The 27,159-nt window shown below is 43.8% G+C and overlaps 1 protein-coding gene across 1 annotated transcript in view; it reads right to left on the bottom strand.

Annotated features, from left to right (window-relative positions):
- rabgap1l (RAB GTPase activating protein 1-like) overlaps positions 1 to 27,159 on the bottom strand; it is a 573,823-nt gene that overhangs the window by 453,763 nt on the left and 92,901 nt on the right. The window contains exons 8-9 of the mRNA XM_084311549.1: positions 22,497 to 22,563; positions 10,895 to 10,997 (exon numbers count right to left, since the gene is read on the bottom strand). Of these exons, the coding sequence (XP_084167675.1) occupies positions 10,895 to 10,997; positions 22,497 to 22,563 (170 nt within the window). The remainder of the gene's footprint in view (positions 1 to 10,894; positions 10,998 to 22,496; positions 22,564 to 27,159) is intronic.

Here is a 27,159-nt window from a genome sequence, read left to right as displayed (position 1 = left end):
AGACGGCCAAGATTTATTTTGCACCTCTACAGCCAGTTCCACTGCCAGACGGCCCGTGGAAGAAGCTGGGCCTCGACATAGTCGGGCCCTTCGAGTCAGCTGTGCCAGCCTGCCGTTAAGCGATCACACTGACGGACTACTATTCTAAGTGGCCAGGGGTAGCCTTTTCTCACAACGCTACAACTACGGATTTAACCAAATTCCTAAGCTCTGTGTTCGGTCGCCATGGTAACCCAGAGAGCGTCGTCACAGACAATGGACCTCAATTCACATCAGCAGCCTTCGCAGAGTACCTCAAGGAAAGAGACATTGCTCACAACGCTTCCATCGTGTTCTGAGGAGTTGCATTCAGACAGCGATCCAGCAGTCTCAACCGTGGAAAGAGGCTGTGTTGGGTTGTCTGCAAATATACAGAGCCACTCCCCACGCCACCACTGGCGTTTCACCACATGAACTGCTTTACGGTCGTAAAATGTGCACCAAACTGGACGTACTGCCCTTGCAGCCTACTGTGAGTTCACAGGACGAGACTCAGAGAAACGGTCCAAAACAAGCAAGCCAAAATGAAGCGCTACACAGATGCTAAGCATGGCGCTCGTGCACCTGTTTTTCGGGAGGGGGAGAGAGTCAGGATTAGAACACCACATCAGGTCCCCAAAGCACACTCGAGATACAGTGCACCAATGACAGTGAAAAAGAAGATTGGCAAAAGCACCTTTCTGCTCAGCGATGGAAAGAAATGGAACGCATCCCGTCTGGCTCACACTTCGAACACTCCAGATGAGCAGGACTTAGGGATCCGCCCTGCCCTGACAGCGCTCAGCGGTCACACTCCAGCACAGTCGCGTGCAAGAAACAAACCTAGTTGGCATCAGGACTTTGTTGCACACTGAGTGAGAACTAAGAGTAAAATTAGTTGAGCATATATAATTATATCTTGAAAATGATTGAATAACCTGTGCTCCTTTTGTTTAATGATTACCTTGAGTTACCCGTTTTATGATACTGACTGTTGGTTCAGTTTACTTAAGAAAGTGGAAAAAGCAAAAGTTCTAAATTTGCATAATGCTGAGTAGCAAGTAACATTCTATTAGAGAAAAGGGAGATGTTGTGTTCTGTAATGCATATTGAAGATGTACTTCCCAAGAGTCTCCACTATGGGGCGTAGTTGATACAATGCCCTGTTATGCCTACAGCTGAAGTGTGCAGAAGAAGTGTACACGCAGAAAGAGAATAGAACAGGATGTACCCTGCTGTAACCTACCATGATAACCTGCTTGACTAAAAGGCTAAAAGAGTAACCTGCTTCCTGAGTCTTATTACTACACCTACCTACATACAAAATACTACGTACGTACTACATAACAAAATGATAATCAATTTTTTTTATAAATTTATATTTGACCTTGAACTGGATAGGGTTTTGATAGGGTTATGGTCTTTACTCTTGGCTAAAAAAAAATTTAAATAAAAAAACAACATCCAATGTGGGCCCTCATGAGGACGATTCACGATGCCACTTTGCCGACCTCTAGCGGCTCGGGTGTGCATTTCTTTTAATACAATATATAGATAGAATTAAAGCCCTATTTGTTGCCTGTCGATTGACAAAATCCGTTAAGCGGTTCTCGAGTTACATGCCGATATGTGATGCGTGCGCCAAAGTACACATTACCACCCCCGACTCCCGGGACTCCCGCACCGTCAATCATTTGGCGATCTCGAAAATGTTTGGACAGGGTTGTAGCCAATGAGTGTGGCTTTCCAATGATACCCCACATGGGGATCTAATACGGTCTCTATTGATCGATTTATGATAAAGAAAAGCAGGGTCCCCTTATAAGGGGACCTTACGGCTTAACAGGTTGCTAATAAACATTTAAAATACATTTTATAAACTGGTCAACACTGCTCAAAACGTCTTTAGCTGCCTGATGCGCCTGCGCTGTGATCACTTTCAGACCATTGCGTTTCTCTGTCCGAAACCCTCGTGCAACTGCGAGTAGCTTTGAAATGTCTCTGCGATACTTCGCGGAGGACCAGTTCTTCAGAGTTAATTATGGGATTTTCCAATGGAGGAGCAAGGGACTGTGGATTCACTCGGTGCATCACAGTCACGATAGGGGCTAGCTTGTTGCAATTTACCCCAAACATGTGCTCTCTATTCTGCCTCAGAATGATGTAAATACAGGCGTAGTCACAGCAGCACATGTAACACAATGTAACAAGGGTGGAAAGATACGCTGGCAATAACCAATAACCTTAAGCCTGGTGGTGTTAACAAGACTTTTAGCAGTCATTGTACACTACATGACCAAAAGTATGCAGACACCTAATGGGGCGACAGTGGCTCAGGAGCTAGAGAAGTCGTCTGGTAATCCGGAGGTTTCCGGTTCGATTCCCGCTCCTCCCGGGCAGCGTGTCGAAGTGTCCTTGAGCAAGACACCTCTAATTGCTCCCGATGAGCAGGTTGGCACATTGCATGGTTGCCTCCGCCAGATAGCGTACTTTGAGAATGTCCACTTCAAACAATACAAGTTTAATGATTTTGCTATACTGCAGGCAAAACGAACATTAGCTTTTAACTGGAGGACATTTTACACACCTACAATCAGCGCTTGAATCAAGAATATGGCACAATGTATGTCAATGGAGAGAATAACATATACCTTCAAAAACAAATTAGAGGCGACAACTGCTCCCCAAACTTTTACAAACCAACACTTATAATGCCCTCACTAGTTTTATTTATAAAAAATCTTTTATGATTTCGACAGTATAATACTTTTGTGACAAATATGGCAGGCAAACGGACCGCTGGGCACGGTGCTGCGTCCTCGGTAGCCGACAAGAGTACAACCTCGATCAGCAAGCACGCCCGAAACCATGCTGAGTGATCCTAGCCTGGATGCTATCAAGCTATTCCTCACAGAGCTACTAGAGGTGAAGGAGAAGCGACTAGAAAAACAATTGGAGAAGCAACTGGAGAAGCAATTCGAGCACTTTGAGACCTACCGCCTTGCGGTAACAGCTGAGATAAAAGTGGTCATTCAACCCTTGGATGGGAAATTGGAAATACTCCACAAGAAAACCTTAGACAATACTAAAGAGATTGTCTCACTCACTCACGAGAGAAGCTAGTCAGCAGAAACAATCGTTACAATGCGTCAAGCAGAACCTAGCTACCATATTTAGAATGATTATTAACACATTGTGCGCCAAAAACGAGTATACTCGTTATTGCCCGCCATGCGTTGTGCGCCAGAAATGGGATCAATATTTCATTTTTCCGCCATGGCATTCATAATTCATCCAGCCTCCCTCCGGGACGCAGCTGGAACCTGTTCTGATATTGCAACGCCTCAATACCGCCGCCTGGTGGATGTCGGGCGGTAGTAATATCTTGTAACGTGGATCAAGAGACACAATCGAGTGCATTGGGATCGCTTTCGAAATGCAATAATCAATATGATTTCTGCGTTTATTGCGTCATACAAACGGGAAATGGATCTAGCAGATCGACGTCAAATAATTGGAATATTTTTCCTCCAGTCTCACCGGCGAACGGTAAGAGGAATCTAACGTTATTTTCAGCCCGATTGTTTATTTATTTCACGGGAATCCATCTGATCAACGTATCAACCCATAGTAAAAAAAGACGCTACTGACGATCAAGGAATTATAAACGACACCTAGAACATCAGTGGAACAATCCAGGAGTGATTAACACTATCAGTGCCGGCCTTGTTTACCTTTTTACCCCCTTGAATGCCATCATCCACTTCAATGTTAGCGTTAAAAACGCATAATCTATGTTTTAAATTATGACTATGTGTCTAATCTGCCCGTCGCTTATCAATGACTTGTTTGCAGTCAACATTGTGGAAACGGATTGTTTTTTTAATCGGTTCATATCCTTTTTATAGCATTTCGAAAAGCTATCGTTCTCTCGAAAATTCAGAATATTTTAAGATTCCTCCATAAACGGCATTTATTGGAATATTCTCGAATACACTAGACACGTTGTCATTTGTCGGCCTATTTATGAATCGTTTTCAAATAAACGCTAGATTATCGATAGTATATGTGTACTTATGCACGCTATAGAGGCGGGCTGAAAAATCTATTCTCTCATTTCCTCAAGATCACACATAAACACACACACACATACACACACGGCACATGCTGATATCTCAGTGAATACAGCTCTGATTATCCTAAAACTGGTAACATAGACTCCTTACCTTAGATCAGATGTTCTCCAAAAAGATTATTCCAATTCCTGATCGCCATTCCAAATATCGATCGCGTTTATTGATTGATTATTGGCTGCTGTAAATATATATTCCACGCTGCTTTTCATCTCGCGATCACTTCCATGTTCATCAGACGGCTCGCCAGCACAGTGGGGCTCCACCTCTACAGATCCAGCAGTATAATCGAATGGCCTGCAGTTACACAGGGATAGACGATAGGGGGCGGTATTTTCCCATCTGAGCTCCTAGGGTCTGCTGTACCAACGGGAGACTCGGTTGATGAAATATGAATTCAGATCGCTAATAAAAAAAACAAACGACAATACACGTCGTCGGCACTCAACGGGGGGCATGATAAGACGACAATACACGTCGTCGGCATTCAAAGTGTTAATGGCTCTCGTAAACCGAAAACAAACAGATTACCATTTAAAGAGCCTTCAAAGTCAACCCCCGCGAGATGAGCCCTTAAGCCTAATCAAAGTGTTTGGGTTTCTGTTTTCTATTGCAAGAAAGGGCCTAGTTTATGGGGGTGCACATGCTAAGGATAGGTGGGTGTCTCGGCTAAATCATGCCATGTTCCCATTCTGAGGGAGAAGGAACACGCCTGGCCTAATTACAGAGGAGAGACAAACAACCAGGGGAGAGAGAGGGCAGGGGAGATCTTTCACACCGAGGGGTTTTATTATTTTAATCAACTCCCAAGAAAAGACACAGACAAAAGAGCACAGGTTCTTAAAATAGATTCCAATTACGATAATGTCAAGCGTGAACAGCTAGTTTAGAGAAATGGGTTTGTGTGTGAAAAACAAAGCGTTTGTTTTCAAGCTGCGGATGCGGTGGAATCACCTACAAACAAGTCCTGAATGCTGACAAAGACAAAATAAATAAGCCATTTGTTTTGATGATACAAGCTCTCCAGGAGTTGGGAATTGGAGACAGATTATTAACACTTTGAATGCCACGGACGAATATTCTCGTGTTTACCCCCCGCGGGTTGAATGCCCACTCACGAGAATATTCGTTTTATTCGTTTTTTTTTATTAGCGATCTGAAATCATATTGCATCAAGCGTCCCTACCGTTGGAGATCCAGTCACCCCAGGCGCTCGGATGTGAAAAAAGCGCCCCCTATCATCTCCCAGATGGTAAATCACCCTTTTGGAATGGACTCAATGAAAGTGAAAAAAACCTGCACTCCACATTTTACTTCTCACTCATGTAACCGGGGTGCCTGTAGCTGTTCCGCAACCGTTCCTACTTCCGGGGTAGGCCTGATTGGCCCCGACAGGCACGTGACCCGCCGCGGCCACACCCCGCGGCAGCCCCAGGAGCAAGCGCGCTACTGCTGGAGTTCGCTTCGCCTTTCACATCGCTGCCGTTGGCGAAAGCAGACAAATGAATGACGAATTCGGTCAGAAATAACGTAACTAATAACGTTAGTAAGCAATGCTTATATGCTTATTATGTCTGCGGGGTACAGTAAACGTTTCTCCCGGTACATTCTGAAGAGCACACCGCTGTATGTTGGAGAACCAGCGGGCTGTATGTGCCAGAACCAGCGGGCTGTATGTGCCAGAACCAGCGGTCTTATTATGTCTGCGGGGTACAGTAAACGTTTCTCCCGGTACATTCTGAAGAGCACACCGCTGTATGTTGGAGAACCAGCGGGCTGTATGTGCCAGAACCAGCGGGCTGTATGTGCCAGAACCAGCGGTCTTATTATGTCTGCGGGGTACAGTAAACGTTTCTCCCGGTACATTCTGAAGAGCACACCGCTGTATGTTGGAGAACCAGCGGTCTTCCTCACTCGAGTGAGACTAAAGCCGTGCACTGCACAGTCTCTAACAGTGTAACAGTAAGAAGCATTTTGGATAAAAGTATTCTGTACTTCTGTATGACAACAATGTATGCCTTTCAAATGTTAAATGATTAAATGATACACAGCGAAATCTACGCTCTCGCCTCTCATCCTGCTCTCATCCTGCTTTCGCCAACGGCAGCGATGTGAAAGGCGAAGCGAACTCCAGCAGTAGCGCGCTTGCTCCTGGGGCTGCCGCGGGGCGTGGCCGCGGCGGGTCACGTGCCTGTCGGGGCCAATCAGGCCTACCCCGGAAATAGGAACGGTTGCGGAACAGCTACAGGCAACCGGGGTCTACCAGCTTCACTCTGGAGCCTCGGAGCCGCGGGGAATATGTGTTTTACTGTATACATGATGGATCAATCAATGGAGCGATTTTTTCGAATGGCGATCGGGAATTGGAATAAACCATTTGGATACCATCTGATCTCAGGTAAGGAATCTATGTTATCAGTATTAGGATAATCAGACTCGTTTTCACAGAGATATAAGCTTTTATGTGATTATGGTGATAGGCTGTTTGACTCGTCAGGAAATAGGAGACTCAATTTTCGGCTCGCGGCACGAGCGTGCATGCGCACACATATACTATCGATCATCTAGCGTTTATTTGAAAACGATTCATGACATGGCTGAACAATGACAACGTTCTAGAATATTCCAGTAAAAGGCGATTATCATGGGATGTGTTGTTTTTTCCGTGAAATCGAGTGATTTTCAAAATGCTAGAAAACGGAAATGAAGCGATAAAAAAACAATCTGCCATGACAATGTTGACTGGAAAATGAGTCTTTGATAAGCGACGGGAAGATTAGACACATCGCCATAATTTAAAACATAGATTAGGCGATATTAACGTTAACATTGGAGTGGATGTGGGCATTCAAGGGGGTAAAAAAGAAAACACGGACTGGCTCTCAAAGTGTTAAGAGGTGAAATAAAAATAAAAAAAAACACAAATTTGTAAAATGGCACAATCTGTAAAGATTTTCCATGCAAAAGAAAAGATGAGCCTGTCTGGATGCACAAGTATCCCTATCCCTAACATTTAATGTCCAGGCTGATAATACAGAGAGAGAGACATATATATAGACAAGAATTTCAAAGAAAACTGCAGTTTATGAAAATATTATGTACCTTAAGTGACGAGTCCTATACCTGACTATACTGTATAAGTCCTCTTCAATGTGAGGATGTGGACAGATTTATAAGTGGGTGGTCTGCTCTGTGTGTGTGCATGTGCGTGTATATGTGTATGTGTGTGCGTGTGCGTGCATGTTTATAACCACCTACATCCCCTGGGCTAGGCCGCTCTGACAAGCTGCCATACACCTTCAAGTCAAACTCTCCTGGTTTCCGAGTCAGCAACTTGCCAACCTGCCTAATTTGTCTGATATAATGGGTTCGGTGGTGCGAGCTCTGTGCACAGTGCTCAGCTTGAAAACCCCTTTTTCCTCTGCTATACAGACGGTTCCTATTCCAACAGATGTTAACAGTCCCCTTGTTCAGACATTCAATTCATTCTGAGCTTATTCAAAAAGAGAAATCCGTTTAAAAGGCATGATGCGCTACCACAGGCGAACGTCATATCATAACAATGGGCGACAAGAAAACAAATCTACCTCACTAGGATTCTACTTTAAAATAAGATAAGATTGGATATTCCTTTATTGATCGCCTTGGGGAAATTCAGGCGTCATAGCAGCATGGGCGAGGGGGGAGGTACAGGTACAGGCATGGTTATAGTAGAAGACATAAATATAGGCATTAAAACTATAGGAAAGATATAAATAAGCAGTGTAAACAATATAATTAACTCTGAATATAATAATATGAGCAGATGAGGGTCTGTCTGCCCTATCACTTATATTATACGTTACAATAAATATGGGCAATAAATATATATATATATATAGGGCTGGGCGATAAAACGATAATTATCGCGATATATTTTAATAATCGATAAAAATAATATCGATAATATTTTTTTTATTTTTGTTTTGTGACCTGCAACAGGGCATCTTTAAAACCAGAGACAGTGGACAGACTTGTCTTTCTTGCCTGCAACTTAAAGTAATGGCTTTGCTTGTCCAAATGACAATACTGACCAAATTGAGATTTATTTTTCTCTTGTCGATTTATTTTGTTTGCTTTCTAATTTAAAATACAGTTTGAAACCGTCTGTACACAGTAGGCTATGTGTGCTAGCAGAGCTAGACTCCAGTCACGAGTCACGGTGCACATGTGCAGTGGTTTGTCCACCAAAAAAGCGCCAAAATACAGAAAAGAAACTAGCAGAGCCAGAACTGTTCAACTCCCCTGGAGCCACAGCCAGCAGAGAAGCCGGTTTACTTTCGCTTTCAGACCAGCTGTCTGTGTGAGGGGCTGTAACACTAAAGATGACAACGACAAAGAATTGCTGCAAAATAAACATACATCTGTTGTTTAAATAATAATTAAACAAATGTTATACTAATAAGAAATATAGATAATTAATTATCGATATCGAACTATATGAAAAATGTTATGATATATCGTGATAACATTTTTGGCCATATCGCCCAGCCCTAATATATATATATATATATATAATATAGTATGAGTAAGTAAAGTATAGTATACACAGTAGGGGTGTAACGATGCATCGATTAATCGAAATGCATCAATTCTAATGTGACGATTCAACTGCATCGATTTGAAAATGTTAGAATCGATTATAATAGAAATGTATCGAAATAAAAATAAAAGAAAATGTATTATTTTTTTTTATGTTTTTTTTGTGTGTGTATTGTTTTTATTTACCTATAGTCCATTCATGCTGAGTGAATCAGTTCCCCCAGCCACATTTGTGTATTCAAATTTTTTTGCGGGAATTAACTGATAAGTTAATAAAAATAATGTAATAAAATAAAATGTATCTAATCGAATCGTGGTCAAATGAAGAGATTTCATGATGCATTGAATCGTTGCCTGAATAATCGTAATAGAAATTAATAGTTGTGAGGTTGCATTGTTACATCCCTAATACACAGGTGCAGTATACATAACCTACCCTAACTGGCATAATATACATCATACGTTATAGTCCGTGCAGTTTAGGTGGTAAGAGTCAGACCCACCTAGTGATCAGACATTCCTCGTAGTTCTTGAGTTCTGCTGCACACAGGACTGGCCCCTGCCCACTGCGCTGGGACAAAGGACTGGCCCCTGCCCACTGCGCTGGCACAAAGGACTGGCCCCTGCCCACTGCGCTGGCACAAAGGACTGGCCCCTGCCCACTGTGCTGGTACAAAGGACTGGCCCCTGCCCACTGCGCTGGTACAAAGGACTGGCCCCTGCCCACTGCGCTGGTACAAAGGACTGGCCCCTGCCCACTGCGCTGGTACAAAGGACTGGCCCCTGCCCACTGCGCTGGCACAAAGGACTGGCCCCTGCCCACTGCGCTGGTACAAAGGACTGGCCCCAGCCCACTGCGCTGGCACAAAGGACTGGCCCCTGCCCACTGCGCTGGCACAAAGGACTGGCCCCTGCCCACTGCGCTGGCACAAAGGACTGGCCCCTGCCCACTGCGCTGGTACAAAGGACTGGCCGGAAGGGCAGGACTTTTATCTTCTCAATTGACTCTCCCCACTGACGCCCAACCCGTTCACATTACCCGCTGGTTAGAGCTGGCATGTTTATTTACACCATTCCATGTTATAAAACATGTCAAAATCATGCTTACTGTACACGCTACCATTCATCAACCTCAGGACTGAACGTTATGCGGGAGGCAAAGCCACGGGTTCTTCTGCGACGCCACGGCTGTTTGGGCTAGAGCACAAAGGACAGTCTAGTTGACGTCGCTGGAGAGTTTGAAGACCTTCACGGATGAAAATGTGTTTGCTTTATTCGTTTTAATTCATTCATTTTGGAGGAGCCATGTAATATATATATATATATATATATATATATATATATATATATATATATATATATATATATATATATATATATGGTAAATGGTGCATTTACTGTATATAGCACTTTTATCCAAAGCGCTTTACAATTTGTTCCTCACATTCACCCATTCAATCACACATTGACACACCAATGACGGAGGCAACCAATGCAAGGTGCCAACTTGCTCATCGGGAGCAGTTAGGGGTGTGCCTTGCTCAAGGACACTTCGACACGCTGCCCGGGAGGAGCAGGAATCAAACTGGGAACCTTGGGACACTGGGAATATAGCTCAACTCAGAGAATCATCCGGGTGACACTGGAATAGGTAGAGTAAGGCCTACCAAAATAAATTGTTTGGTTCCTGTTGGTTGTCAGTTAAGGCCATGGGTAGGTAGGGAATTTATTTTATAAAATTATATTTTTTATTTTATTTTTTCCCACCGCGACTATGGATAGGGAATTTCTTTATTTAATTAAAATGTTCACGACAACATGGATGCATGTACTCTGCCAGCATGTTTAATATCCATAATACTAAAGGTTAAAATACAAAGACACTGTACTACAAAAGTACAATGTACAAAGGTAGTAGTATTAAAAATTCCACCCCTAAATACTACTCACTAAATATCCTGACGTCAGAGAGCTGTGCAAATATTGTGAAATACTTGCTTTTTATATATTCTCATTATTGACATTGACTGCACTTTTTGACTAAGATTTATGAGTTATTTTTTTTTACTCATAAAATACATTTGGGTCGCACCTAAATCGGCAGGGTCGTCGGCAACCGGCATCAAACCATTTATTTTGCGTGGCCTGACCAGAGCTCGTACCTTTGGGCGTGTCCTCGTTGAGGACGTGGAAGGCAGGCATGTTGGGGTTCCAGGTCCCTGTGATCACGTAGGCCTTCCCATCGGAACTCTTCCCCATGGAGTCCTGGACACACAGACCACAGCAGCTCAGTCAACTGACGTACAGCAGTGCACTGGTCATTCATCATATTCAACATTACTTGGTTATACATGTATAATTGCACGTTTAATATTTGAGAAAGTGGCAAAAATCCAAGTAGAAGAAATGGAAAAACCTACATACAAACAGATTACAACAAGACACAATTTTATATAGAACAAGAAGAGGACACCATCATCTCCACTGACTATAGAACAAGAAGAGGACACCATCATCTCCACTGACTATAGAACAAGAAGAGGACACCATCATCTCCACTGACTACAGAACAAGAAGAGGACACCATCATCTCCACTGACTATAGAACAAGAAGAGGACACCATCATCTCCACTGACTACAGAACAAGAAGAGGACACCATCATCTCCACTGACTATAGAACAAGAAGAGGACACCATCATCTCCACTGACTATAGAACAAGAAGAGGACACCATCATCTCCACTGACTATAGAACAAGAAGAGGACACCATCATCTCCACTGACTACAGAACAAGAAGAGGACACCATCATCTCCACTGAATATAGAACAAGAAGAGGACACCATCATCTCTACTGACTATAGAACAAGAAGAGGACACCATCATCTCCACTGACTATAGAACAAGAAGAGGACACCATCATCTCCACTGACTATAGAACAAGAAGAGGACACCATCATCTCCACTGACTATAGAACAAGAAGAGGACACCATCATCTCCACTGAATATAGAACAAGAAGAGGACACCATCATCTCTACTGACTATAGAACAAGAAGAGGACACCATCATCTCCACTGACTATAGAACAAGAAGAGGACACCATCATCTCCACTGACTACAGAACACAAGAAGAGGACACCATCATCTCCACTGACTATAGAACACAAGAAGAGGACACCATCATCTCCACTGACTACAGAACAAGAAGAGGACACCATCATCTCCACTGACTATAGAACAAGAAGAGGACACCATCATCTCCACTGACTATAGAACAAGAAGAGGACACCATCATCTCCACTGACTATAGAACAAGAAGAGGACACCATCATCTCCACTGACTATAGAACAAGAAGAGGACACCATCATCTCCACTGACTACAGAACAAGAAGAGGACACCATCATCTCCACTGACTATAGAACAAGAAGAGGACACCATCATCTCCACTGACTATAGAACAAGAAGAGGACACCATCATCTCCACTGACTATAGAACAAGAAGAGGACACCATCATCTCTACTGACTACAGAACAAGAAGAGGACACCATCATCTCCACTGACTATAGAACAAGAAGAGGACACCATCATCTCCACTGACTATAGAACAAGAAGAGGACACCATCATCTCTACTGACTATAGAACACAAGAAGAGGACACCATCATCTCCACTGACTATAGAACAAGAAGAGGACACCATCATCTCTACTGACTATAGAACAAGAAGAGGACACCATCATCTCCACTGACTACAGAACAAGAAGAGGACACCATCATCTCCACTGACTATAGAACAAGAAGAGGACACCATCATCTCTACTGACTATAGAACAAGAAGAGGACACCATCATCTCCACTGACTATAGAACAAGAAGAGGACACCATCATCTCCACTGACTACAGAACAAGAAGAGGACACCATCATCTCCACTGACTATAGAACAAGAAGAGGACACCATCATCTCCACTGACTATAGAACAAGAAGAGGACACCATCATCTCCACTGACTATAGAACAAGAAGAGGACACCATCATCTCCACTGACTACAGAACAAGAAGAGGACACCATCATCTCCACTGACTATAGAACAAGAAGAGGACACCATCATCTCCACTGACTATAGAACAAGAAGAGGACACCATCATCTCCACTGACTATAGAACAAGAAGAGGACACCATCATCTCCACTGACTATAGAACAAGAAGAGGACACCATCATCTCCACTGACTATAGAACAAGAAGAGGACACCATCATCTCCACTGACTATAGAACAAGAAGAGGACACCATCATCTCCACTGACTATAGAACAAGAAGAGGACACCATCATCTCCACTGACTATAGAACACAAGAAGAGGACACCATCATCTCCACTGACTATAGAACAAGAAGAGGACACCATCATCTCCACTGACTATAGAACAAGAAGAGGACACCATCATCTCCACTGACTACAGAACAAGAAGAGGACACCATCATCTCCACTGAATATAGAACAAGAAGAGGACACCATCATCTCCACTGACTATAGAACAAGAAGAGGACACCATCATCTCCACTGACTATAGAACAAGAAGAGGACACCATCATCTCCACTGACTATAGAACAAGAAGAGGACACCATCATCTCCACTGACTATAGAACAAGAAGAGGACACCATCATCTCCACTGACTACAGAACAAGAAGAGGACACCATCATCTCTACTGACTATAGAACAAGAAGAGGACACCATCATCTCCACTGACTATAGAACAAGAAGAGGACACCATCATCTCCACTGACTATAGAACAAGAAGAGGACACCATCATCTCCACTGACTATAGAACAAGAAGAGGACACCATCATCTCCACTGACTATAGAACAAGAAGAGGACACCATCATCTCCACTGACTATAGAACAAGAAGAGGACACCATCATCTCCACTGACTATAGAACAAGAAGAGGACACCATCATCTCCACTGACTATAGAACAAGAAGAGGACACCATCATCTCCACTGACTATAGAACACAAGAAGAGGACACCATCATCTCCACTGACTATAGAACAAGAAGAGGACACCATCATCTCCACTGACTATAGAACAAGAAGAGGACACCATCATCTCCACTGACTATAGAACAAGAAGAGGACACCATCATCTCTACTGACTATAGAACAAGAAGAGGACACCATCATCTCTACTGACTATAGAACAAGAAGAGGACACCATCATCTCCACTGACTATAGAACAAGAAGAGGACACCATCATCTCTACTGACTACAGAACAAGAAGAGGACACCATCATCTCCACTGACTATAGAACACAAGAAGAGGACACCATCATCTCCACTGACTATAGAACAAGAAGAGGACACCATCATCTCACTGACTATAGAACAAGAAGAGGACACCATCATCTCCACTGTCTATAGAACAAGAAGAGGACACCATAATCTCTACTGACTATAGAACAAGAAGAGGACACCATCATCTCCACTGACTACAGAACAAGAAGAGGACACCATCATCTCCACTGACTATAGAACAAGAAGAGGACACCATCATCTCCACTGACTACAGAACAAGAAGAGGACACCATCATCTCCACTGACTATAGAACAAGAAGAGGACACCATCATCTCCACTGACTATAGAACAAGAAGAGGACACCATCATCTCCACTGACTACAGAACAAGAAGAGGACACCATCATCTCCACTGACTACAGAACAAGAAGAGGACACCATCATCTCCACTGACTATAGAACAAGAAGAGGACACCATCATCTCTACTGACTATAGAACAAGAAGAGGACACCATCATCTCCACTGACTATAGAACAAGAAGAGGACACCATCATCTCCACTGACTACAGAACAAGAAGAGGACACCATCATCTCCACTGACTATAGAACAAGAAGAGGACACCATCATCTCCACTGACTATAGAACAAGAAGAGGACACCATCATCTCCACTGACTATATAACAAGAAGAGGACACCATCATCTCCACTGACTATAGAACAAGAAGAGGACACCATCATCTCCACTGACTACAGAACAAGAAGAGGACACCATCATCTCCACTGACTATAGAACAAGAAGAGGACACCATCATCTCCACTGACTATAGAACAAGAAGAGGACACCATCATCTCCACTGACTATAGAACAAGAAGAGGACACCATCATCTCCACTGACTACAGAACAAGAAGAGGACACCATCATCTCCACTGACTATAGAACAAGAAGAGGACACCATCATCTCCACTGACTACAGAACAAGAAGAGGACACCATCATCTCCACTGACTATAGAACAAGAAGAGGACACCATCATCTCTACTGACTATAGAACAAGAAGAGGACACCATCATCTCCACTGACTATAGAACAAGAAGAGGACACCATCATCTCTACTGACTACAGAACAAGAAGAGGACACCATCATCTCCACTGACTATAGAACAAGAAGAGGACACCATCATCTCCACTGACTATAGAACAAGAAGAGGACACCATCATCTCTACTGACTATAGAACAAGAAGAGGACACCATCATCTCCACTGACTATAGAACAAGAAGAGGACACCATCATCTCCACTGACTATAGAACAAGAAGAGGACACCATCATCTCCACTGACTATAGAACAAGAAGAGGACACCATCATCTCTACTGACTATAGAACAAGAAGAGGACACCATCATCTCCACTGACTATAGAACAAGAAGAGGACACCATCATCTCCACTGACTACAGAACACAAGAAGAGGACACCATCATCTCCACTGACTATAGAACAAGAAGAGGACACCATCATCTCCACTGACTATAGAACAAGAAGAGGACACCATCATCTCTACTGACTATAGAACAAGAAGAGGACACCATCATCTCCACTGACTATAGAACAAGAAGAGGACACCATCATCTCCACTGACTATAGAACAAGAAGAGGACACCATCATCTCCACTGACTATAGAACAAGAAGAGGACACCATCATCTCCACTGAATATAGAACAAGAAGAGGACACCATCATCTCCACTGACTATAGAACACAAGAAGAGGACACCATCATCTCCACTGACTATAGAACAAGAAGAGGACACCATCATCTCCACTGACTATAGAACAAGAAGAGGGCACCATCATCTCCAATGACTATAGAACAAGAAGAGGACACCATCATCTCCACTGACTATAGAACAAGAAGAGGACACCATCATCTCCACTGACTATAGAACAAGAAGAGGACACCATCATCTCCACTGACTATAGAACAAGAAGAGGACACCATCATCTCCACTGACTATAGAACAAGAAGAGGACACCATCATCTCTACTGACTATAGAACAAGAAGAGGACACCATCATCTCCACTGACTACAGAACAAGAAGAGGACACCATCATCTCCACTGACTATAGAACAAGAAGAGGACACCATCATCTCCACTGACTATAGAACAAGAAGAGGACACCATCATCTCCACTGACTATAGAACAAGAAGAGGACACCATCATCTCCACTGACTATAGAACAAGAAGAGGACACCATCATCTCCACTGACTATAGAACAAGAAGAGGACACCATCATCTCCACTGACTATAGAACACAAGAAGAGGACACCATCATCTCCACTGACTATAGAACAAGAAGAGGACACCATCATCTCCACTGACTATAGAACAAGAAGAGGACACCATCATCTCCACTGACTATAGAACAAGAAGAGGACACCATCATCTCCACTGACTACAGAACAAGAAGAGGACACCATCATCTCCACTGACTATAGAACAATAAGAGGACACCATCATCTCTACTGACTATAGAACAAGAAGAGGACACCATCATCTCCACTGACTATAGAACAAGAAGAGGACACCATCATCTGACTGACTATAGAACAATAAGAGGACACCATCATCTCCACTGACTACAGAACAAGAAGAGGACACCATCATCTCCACTGACTATAGAACAAGAAGAGGACACCATCATCTCCACTGACTATAGAACAAGAAGAGGACACCATCATCTCCACTGACTATAGAACAAGAAGAGGACACCATCATCTCTACTGACTATAGAACAAGAAGAGGACACCATCATCTCCACTGACTATAGAACAAGAAGAGGACACCATCATCTCCACTGACTATAGAACAAGAAGAGGACACCATCATCTCCACTGACTACAGAACAAGAAGAGGACACCATCATCTCCACTGACTACAGAACACAAGAAGAGGACACCATCATCTCTACTGACTATAGAACAAGAAGAGGACACCATCATCTCCACTGACTATAGAACAAGAAGAGGACACCATCATCTCCACTGACTATAGAACAAGAAGAGGACACCATCATCTCCACTGACTACAGAACAAGAAGAGGACACCATCATCTCCACTGACTACAGAACACAAGAAGAGGACACCATCATCTCCACTGACTATAGAACAAGAAGAGGACACCATCATCTCCACTGACTATAGAACAAGAAGAGGACACCATCATCTCCACTGACTATAGAACAAGAAGAGGACACCATCATCTCCACTGACTATAGAACAAGAAGAGGACACCATCATCTCCACTGACTACAGAACAAGAAGAGGACACCATCATCTCCACTGACTACAGAACACAAGAAGAGGACACCATCATCTCCACTGACTATAGAACAAGAAGAGGACACCATCATCTCCACTGACTATAGAACAAGAAGAGGACACCATCATCTCCACTGACTACAGAACAAGAAGAGGACACCATCATCTCCACTGACTACAGAACAAGAAGAGGACACCATCATCTCCACTGACTATAGAACAAGAAGAGGACACCATCATCTCCACTGACTATAGAACAAGAAGAGGACACCATCATCTCCACTGACTATAGAACAAGAAGAGGACACCATCATCTCCACTGACTATAGAACAAGAAGAGGACACCATCATCTCCACTGACTATAGAACAAGAAGAGGACACCATCATCTCCACTGACTATAGAACAAGAAGAGGACACCATCATCTCCACTGACTATAGAACAAGAAGAGGACACCATCATCTCCACTGACTATAGAACAAGAAGAGGACACCATCATCTCCACTGACTATAGAACAAGAAGAGGACACCATCATCTCCACTGACTATAGAACAAGAAGAGGACACCATCATCTCCACTGACTATAGAACAAGAAGAGGACACCATCATCTCCACTGACTATAGAACAAGAAGAGGACACCATCATCTCCACTGACTATAGAACAAGAAGAGGACACCATCATCTCTACTGACTATAGAACACAAGAAGAGGACACCATCATCTCCACTGACTATAGAACAAGAAGAGGACACCATCATCTCCACTGACTATAGAACAAGAAGAGGACACCATCATCTCCACTGACTACAGAACAAGAAGAGGACACCATCATCTCCACTGAATATAGAACAAGAAGAGGACACCATCATCTCCACTGACTATAGAACAAGAAGAGGACACCATCATCTCCACTGACTATAGAACAAGAAGAGGACACCATCATCTCCACTGACTACAGAACAAGAAGAGGACACCATCATCTCTACTGACTATAGAACAAGAAGAGGACACCATCATCTCCACTGACTATAGAACAAGAAGAGGACACCATCATCTCCACTGACTATAGAACAAGAAGAGGACACCATCATCTCCACTGACTATAGAACAAGAAGAGGACACCATCATCTCCACTGACTATAGAACAAGAAGAGGACACCATCATCTCCACTGACTATAGAACAAGAAGAGGACACCATCATCTCCACTGACTATAGAACAAGAAGAGGACACCATCATCTCCACTGACTATAGAACACAAGAAGAGGACACCATCATCTCCACTGACTATAGAACAAGAAGAGGACACCATCATCTCCACTGACTATAGAACAAGAAGAGGACACCATCATCTCCACTGACTATAGAACAAGAAGAGGACACCATCATCTCTACTGACTATAGAACAAGAAGAGGACACCATCATCTCTACTGACTATAGAACAAGAAGAGGACACCATCATCTCCACTGACTATAGAACAAGAAGAGGACACCATCATCTCTACTGACTACAGAACAAGAAGAGGACACCATCATCTCCACTGACTATAGAACACAAGAAGAGGACACCATCATCTCCACTGACTATAGAACAAGAAGAGGACACCATCATCTCACTGACTATAGAACAAGAAGAGGACACCATCATCTCCACTGTCTATAGAACAAGAAGAGGACACCATCATCTCTACTGACTATAGAACAAGAAGAGGACACCATCATCTCCACTGACTACAGAACAAGAAGAGGACACCATCATCTCCACTGACTATAGAACAAGAAGAGGACACCATCATCTCCACTGACTACAGAACAAGAAGAGGACACCATCATCTCCACTGACTATAGAACAAGAAGAGGACACCATCATCTCCACTGACTATAGAACAAGAAGAGGACACCATCATCTCTACTGACTATAGAACAAGAAGAGGACACCATCATCTCCACTGACTATAGAACAAGAAGAGGACACCATCATCTCCACTGACTACAGAACAAGAAGAGGACACCATCATCTCCACTGACTATAGAACAAGAAGAGGACACCATCATCTCCACTGACTATAGAACAAGAAGAGGACACCATCATCTCCACTGACTATATAACAAGAAGAGGACACCATCATCTCCACTGACTATAGAACAAGAAGAGGACACCATCATCTCCACTGACTACAGAACAAGAAGAGGACACCATCATCTCCACTGAATATAGAACAAGAAGAGGACACCATCATCTCCACTGACTATAGAACAAGAAGAGGACACAATCATCTCCACTGACTACAGAACAAGAAGAGGACACCATCATCTCCACTGACTATAGAACAAGAAGAGGACACCATCATCTCCACTGACTACAGAACAAGAAGAGGACACCATCATCTCCACTGACTATAGAACAAGAAGAGGACACCATCATCTCTACTGACTATAGAACAAGAAGAGGACACCATCATCTCCACTGACTATAGAACAAGAAGAGGACACCATCATCTCTACTGACTACAGAACAAGAAGAGGACACCATCATCTCCACTGACTATAGAACAAGAAGAGGACACCATCATCTCCACTGACTATAGAACAAGAAGAGGACACCATCATCTCTACTGACTATAGAACAAGAAGAGGACACCATCATCTCCACTGACTATAGAACAAGAAGAGGACACCATCATCTCTACTGACTACAGAACAAGAAGAGGACACCATCATCTCCACTGACTATAGAACAAGAAGAGGACACCATCATCTCCACTGACTATAGAACAAGAAGAGGACACCATCATCTCCACTGACTATAGAACAAGAAGAGGACACCATCATCTCCACTGACTATAGAACAAGAAGAGGACACCATCATCTCTACTGACTATAGAACAAGAAGAGGACACCATCATCTCCACTGACTATAGAACAAGAAGAGGACACCATCATCTCCACTGACTACAGAACACAAGAAGAGGACACCATCATCTCCACTGACTATAGAACAAGAAGAGGACACCATCATCTCCACTGACTATAGAACAAGAAGAGGACACCATCATCTCCACTGACTATAGAACAAGAAGAGGACACCATCATCTCCACTGACTATAGAACAAGAAGAGGACACCATCATCTCCACTGACTATAGAACAAGAAGAGGACACCATCATCTCTACTGACTATAGAACAAGAAGAGGACACCATCATCTCCACTGACTATAGAACAAGAAGAGGACACCATCATCTCCACTGACTATAGAACAAGAAGAGGACACCATCATCTCCACTGACTATAGAACAAGAAGAGGACACCATCATCTCCACTGAATATAGAACAAGAAGAGGACACCATCATCTCCACTGACTATAGAACACAAGAAGAGGACACCATCATCTCCACTGACTATAGAACAAGAAGAGGACACCATCATCTCCACTGACTATAGAACAAGAAGAGGACACCATCATCTCCACTGACTATAGAACAAGAAGAGGACACCATCATCTCCACTGACTATAGAACAAGAAGAGGACACCATCATCTCCACTGACTATAGAACAAGAAGAGGACACCATCATCTCCACTGACTATAGAACAAGAAGAGGACACCATCATCTCCACTGACTATAGAACAAGAAGAGGACACCATCATCTCCACTGACTATAGAACAAGAAGAGGACACCATCATCTCTACTGACTATAGAACAAGAAGAGGACACCATCATCTCCACTGACTATAGAACAAGAAGAGGACACCATCATCTCCACTGACTATAGAACAAGAAGAGGACACCATCATCTCCACTGACTACAGAACAAGAAGAGGACACCATCATCTCCACTGACTACAGAACACAAGAAGAGGACACCATCATCTCTACTGACTATAGAACAAGAAGAGGACACCATCATCTCCACTGACTATAGAACAAGAAGAGGACACCATCATCTCCACTGACTATAGAACAAGAAGAGGACACCATCATCTCCACTGACTACAGAACAAGAAGAGGACACCATCATCTCCACTGACTACAGAACACAAGAAGAGGACACCATCATCTCCACTGACTATAGAACAAGAAGAGGACACCATCATCTCCACTGACTATAGAACAAGAAGAGGACACCATCATCTCCACTGACTACAGAACAAGAAGAGGACACCATCATCTCCACTGACTATAGAACAAGAAGAGGACACCATCATCTCCACTGACTATAGAACAAGAAGAGGACACCATCATCTCCACTGACTATAGAACAAGAAGAGGACACCATCATCTCCACTGACTACAGAACAAGAAGAGGACACCATCATCTCTACTGACTATAGAACAAGAAGAGGACACCATCATCTCTACTGACTATAGAACAAGAAGAGGACACCATCATCTCCACTGACTATAGAAGAAGAAGAGGACACCATCATCTCCACTGACTATAGAACAAGAAGAGGACACCATCATCTCCACTGACTACAGAACAAGAAGAGGACACCATCATCTCCACTGACTATATAACAAGAAGAGGACACCATCATCTCCACTGACTACAGAAGAAGAAGAGGACACCATCATCTCTACTGACTATAGAAGAAGAAGAGGACACCATCATCTCCACTGACTATAGAACAAGAAGAGGACACCATCATCTCCACTGACTACAGAACAAGAAGAGGACACCATCATCTCCACTGACTATAGAACAAGAAGAGGACACCATCATCTCTACTGACTATAGAACAAGAAGAGGACACCATCATCTCCACTGACTATAGAACACAAGAAGAGGACACCATCATCTCCACTGACTACAGAACAAGAAGAGGACACCATCATCTCCACTGACTATAGAACACAAGAAGAGGACACCATCACCATCATCTGAATGAATAATGAATAAATAAATGAATAAATAAATATAATAAATCCAAGCTACAAGACCAAAGAGAGCTAGCCGGGGGTCGCTCACATTCTACAGTATGTCAACCGCACATGGTTCAGTTTGCAGTCTAGTTGCAGGCGAAGGTGAAATGTCAGCCGGCGCCCACAGCCTTTTCGACCCGCTGACCCCGCTGACCCCTCTGACCCCTCTGACCCCTGGGCAGGACGAGAGACTAACGGGATGTGCTCACCATGTCCAGGAGATGCATGTCGCTGTGGCGCACCTTCTGGCCCGGGCTCAGCAGCATGCCGAAGCACCTGGGAGGAGACACAGACAGCAGGAGGCAGTGAGGCACGGGGCACAATACAAACAATACAAACCCACCATTCATTCTCAGGACGACAGGGAAGACATGAGCAACGACATTTTAATTGTTGGTGATTTTAACATTCATTCCAATAAAACTCTAGATCCCCTAAATAAGGCTTTTACCGACATCATTGACTCTGTCGGTCTCATTCAAATCGTTGACCAACCCACTCACAGTGGTGGGAACACCCTTGACCTAGTCCTAGCCCGCGGTCTCACTGTGTCAAATTTGACCGTCTCCCCCTATGTTCCTGCTCTCTCAGACCACTACCTCATCAAATTTCAAATTGATCTGACGGTTTCTCGCCCAGACAGTGTAGAATCCTACATGAGCCGTCGTATTAAGGCCTCAACTGTCCCAACTCTAGCTAACTGCCTACCAGACACCCTCTCTCCCTTCCTCTCTTACTCTGGCCCCCTTGATCTCTTTACAGACAAACTTAATGCCGCCCTTCGTAGCACGCTCGACATTGTCGCTCCCCTTAAGCCTAAAATTAAACGTGCTCCGCAAAAACTAACTCCCTGGTTTACGGAGGAAACACGCTCCTTTAAAAAGGCTTGTCGCAAACTTGAACATAAATGGCGTTCGACCAAACTCGAAGTATTCCGCCTCGCCTGGAATGATAGTTTACGTAACTACAAAAAGGCACTCTCACTCGCCAAAACCTCATATTTTTCCAGGTTCATAAATGAAAACAAAAACAACTCTAAGTTTCAGTTTGACACAGTTGCAAAACTTACGCAGAAACAACCAAGTGCCCTAAACCATGCGTTCTCGGCTAACGAATTCATGAAATTTTTTACCAAGAAAATTGACCTCATTAGAGATGAAATTGTTGCTCTACTCAACAATCAGAGTCCCTCCCAACCTCTGATGGGCCTTCCCCCTGACTTTGATTCCAGCCATACGCTATGCTGCCTTGAAAACGTCTCACTTAGTGCCCTCTCTAAACTGGTTGGCGCGGCTAAACCCTCAACCTGTCTGTTTGACCCTCTTCCAGCAACTCTCATCAAAAAACTCTTCCCAACTCTAGGCCCTGCCCTACTCATTATCATCAACACCTCCTTGTCTACTGGCGTGGTGCCCCTGGCCTTTAAATCAGCCGTCATTAAACCATTACTTAAAAAACCGAACCTCGACCCTCTAATCTTGAAAAATTACAGGCCTATCTCCAATCTTCCGTTCCTATCCAAAGTGTTAGAACGGATCGTCGCAACGCAACTTACTGACCATTTATCAAACAATAATCTTAATGAATCTTTTCAATCTGGCTTTAGAGCCTTACACTCCACCGAAACGGCGGTTACCAAAGTCACAAATGACTTACTGCTCTCTCTTGACTCAAACCTCACTTCTGTGCTGTTATTGCTTGATCTCAGTGCAGCCTTTGACACTATCGATCACTCGATTCTTCTAGGTCGGCTTGAGAATCATGTTGGCATTCGGGGTCTCGCACTAGCTTGGTTTAAATCCTATTTAACTTGATAGAACACACTGCGTGGTCTATAATGATTTAACATCTGAGACCCTCCCAGTGCAATATGGTGTCCCACAAGGCTCTGTCCTGGGCCCTTTGCTATTTTCGATTTGCATGCTACCCCTCGGCGATATCATACGCAAATTTGGCATAAACTTTCATTTTTACGCTTTCTACTCCTTTATGCAGATAAAACTGAGATGTTAATTGTTGGCCCCCCAAACCACAGAGGCCTGTTTCAGGACATCTCCCTCAACTTTGATACCTGTCATGTATCCCAGAGCTCCACCATAAAAAACCTCTGAGTCATTTTTGATTCCTCCCTCTCATTTAATGCACATATAAAAATGTTTACCAAAATTGCATTCTTCCATCTTCGTAATATCGAAAAAATTCGCCCCATTTTAACTCTGGCTGATGCTGAAACCCTGATTCATGCTTTTGTCTCATCACGTCTGGACTACTGTAATGCACTTTTTTCAGGCCTACCTAATTCAAGCATCAAAAATCTTCAACTCGTGCAAAATGCGGCTGCACGGATACTAACTAGAACTAGAACATTTGATCACATCACACCAGTTTTGTCCGCCCTACACTGGCTTCCTATTCAAGCCCGATCTGACTTTAAAGTGCTACTCCTCACCTACAAAATTTTAAATGGGCTTGCACCGCTCTATCTATCCGATCTCATCTCCCGGTACTCGCCCGCTCGTGCTCTGCACTCACAAAATGCGGGGCTTCTATCGATTCCTAGGGTTAAAAAGAAATCCGCCGGCCACAGAGCCTTTGTCTACCGCGCTCCCTACCTGTGGAACAAATTACCTGCCGTCATCAGGGGCGCCTGCTCTGTCGAAGCTTTTAAATCCCTGCTTAAGACCCATCTTTTCTCTCTCTCCTTCAACCTACCCTGATCTCACCTGGTCGGGGACTGACCTTTAGATTAATCTGTCTAGTTTAGTTAGGACGTTTATTTTCCCCCATGTCTGCTTTTTTGCAGCACCACAAACATGGGAACTCTCTAACTCCTCCTCCCCCCCCCCCCCCCCCCCCCCCCCCCCCCCCATCTCTCTGAGTGCCCGTCTCCTAGCGCTGACTAAGGTGATGGATGCCTCGGGGTCTTGGCCAAGATTGCAGTGACTGCTCTACATGCACCACCGAGGCCTTGGATCAGTTACTTACAGTCGTCTGCCCGTGGTCCTGTCAACTGATGTGTCAACGCGGTTTCATTGCTGGGTTAAGTACTTCTATTCTATTCACATAATATGCTTACTTCATATATCTACTCTATTCACATATATGCTTACCACTTGTATCTATTGCTATGTCCGCCCACTACAATCACATGAGCTGTCTAACGCCTGTCCCGTCTCCCTGTGAGTTGCTGTCCTGGAGTGCTGACCGGAGTGTCGGACGTCCCGTGATGAAGGCCGGGAGGATGCGACCCTCTCTGCGTGCCCTCCTGTCTCCCTGTCTCCGGCGGTCTCGCAGTGATGACCGGAGTGCTGGACGTCCCGCGATGATGTCGGGGAGTTCGCGACCCTCTCTGTGCCGCCCCCTATCTCCCCGTCTCCGGCTGTCCCTGAGCAATGACCGGAGTGTTGAATGTCCCGTGATTAAGACGGGGAGGATGCGACCCTCTTTGCGCCGCCCCTGTGCCTCAAATAGATTAGCTATCAGCTCTATCTTCAATCTTTCAAAAATGTTCAGTTGCTATCGCTATCAGCTCTATCTTTAATTTTTCAAAATGTTCAGTTGCTATTGCATGCACTCATCTGTGTTTCACTACACATGAGTGCATGCTTACCAACTGTTAGTCTGCAACACTACTATCACCGACATCTAAGAAGGGAGATCCCCCCTTGAATGGCCCTTCTAAGGTTTCTCTCCTCCATACTGCCTGTGGAGCATTTTTCCCTATTGTTAGGTTTTAGTGAGTTTTTCCTTACCTTCGCGTGGGGTATGTCTGGGAGTGCTTGCATTCTTTCATTTATTTACATTTATTTTAAATTTGTTGGACCTTATGGTGTTCTTGTTCTGTTCTTGACTTATTGTTATGTTTTCTTCTTGACTTGTTTAAAGAAGACTTGTACGGCCCATGGGGACATTAACGTGTGTTGTCGGGCCTTACAAATACATTTTATTTGATTTGATTTTGACACCACAGATACATTAAAGAAATGATAACAGAAAGGAATAATGCACTTTTATTTAATAGACAACCTTTTGAGTAGTTTCTTAATGGTTTTGAATGGTGTCTGCGTTCATCGTGACCCCCATCGCTAGCATGGCTAACAAATGCAAATATATTGTAGTGTGCCCCGTTGTTCTGACCAGGACTATGTTCCTCTCGCCCCCGTGACGTGCAGCACACAGAGTCTGATGTATACGGCCAACAGGTCTATATATTTGTACATTATACAAAAAACTGTGAGCAGACACTGTTCATATTTCTTTGCACAATAACGCACAATTGCACAGCCCTATTCTATTCCACTGTATTTCTATTCTAATTTAGTGTATATATTCTATTACATCCTGCACAATTGTACAGCCCTGTCCTATATTCTATTCTATTGTATTTGTATTCTAATTTAGAATTCAACTGGACCGTGTAGACTTGGACCTTTAGTTTGAAGTCATTGGACAATGTTTGAGATTTAATCCATTTCAAACACAGAATCTTAGCATCGGATATTAGATTTTGAGAGAATCCTCCCGTACAGACATCAGCCCACTATCCTGTAGACATCAGCCCACTATCCTGTAGAGACATCAGCCCACTATCCTGTAGAGACATCAGCCCACTATCCTGTAGACATCAGCCCACTATCCTGTAGACATCAGCCCACTATCCTGTAGAGACATCAGCCCCACTATCCTGTAGACATCAGCCCACTATCCTGTAGAGACATCAGCCCCACTATCCTGTAGACATCAGCCCCACTATCCTGTAGAGACATCAGCCCACTATCCTGTAGAGACATCAGCCCACTATCCTGTAGACATCAGCCCCACTATCCTGTAGAGACATCAGCCCCACTATCCTGTAGACATCAGCCCCACTAT

This window comes from Notolepis coatsorum (genome assembly GCF_963971535.1).
Source record: "Notolepis coatsorum genome assembly, chromosome: 3".
NCBI classification, from domain to species: domain Eukaryota; kingdom Metazoa; phylum Chordata; class Actinopteri; order Aulopiformes; family Paralepididae; genus Notolepis; species Notolepis coatsorum.
The sequence above is the reverse complement of the archived record's forward strand: the minus strand, read 5'-3'. Positions and strand labels throughout refer to the sequence as shown.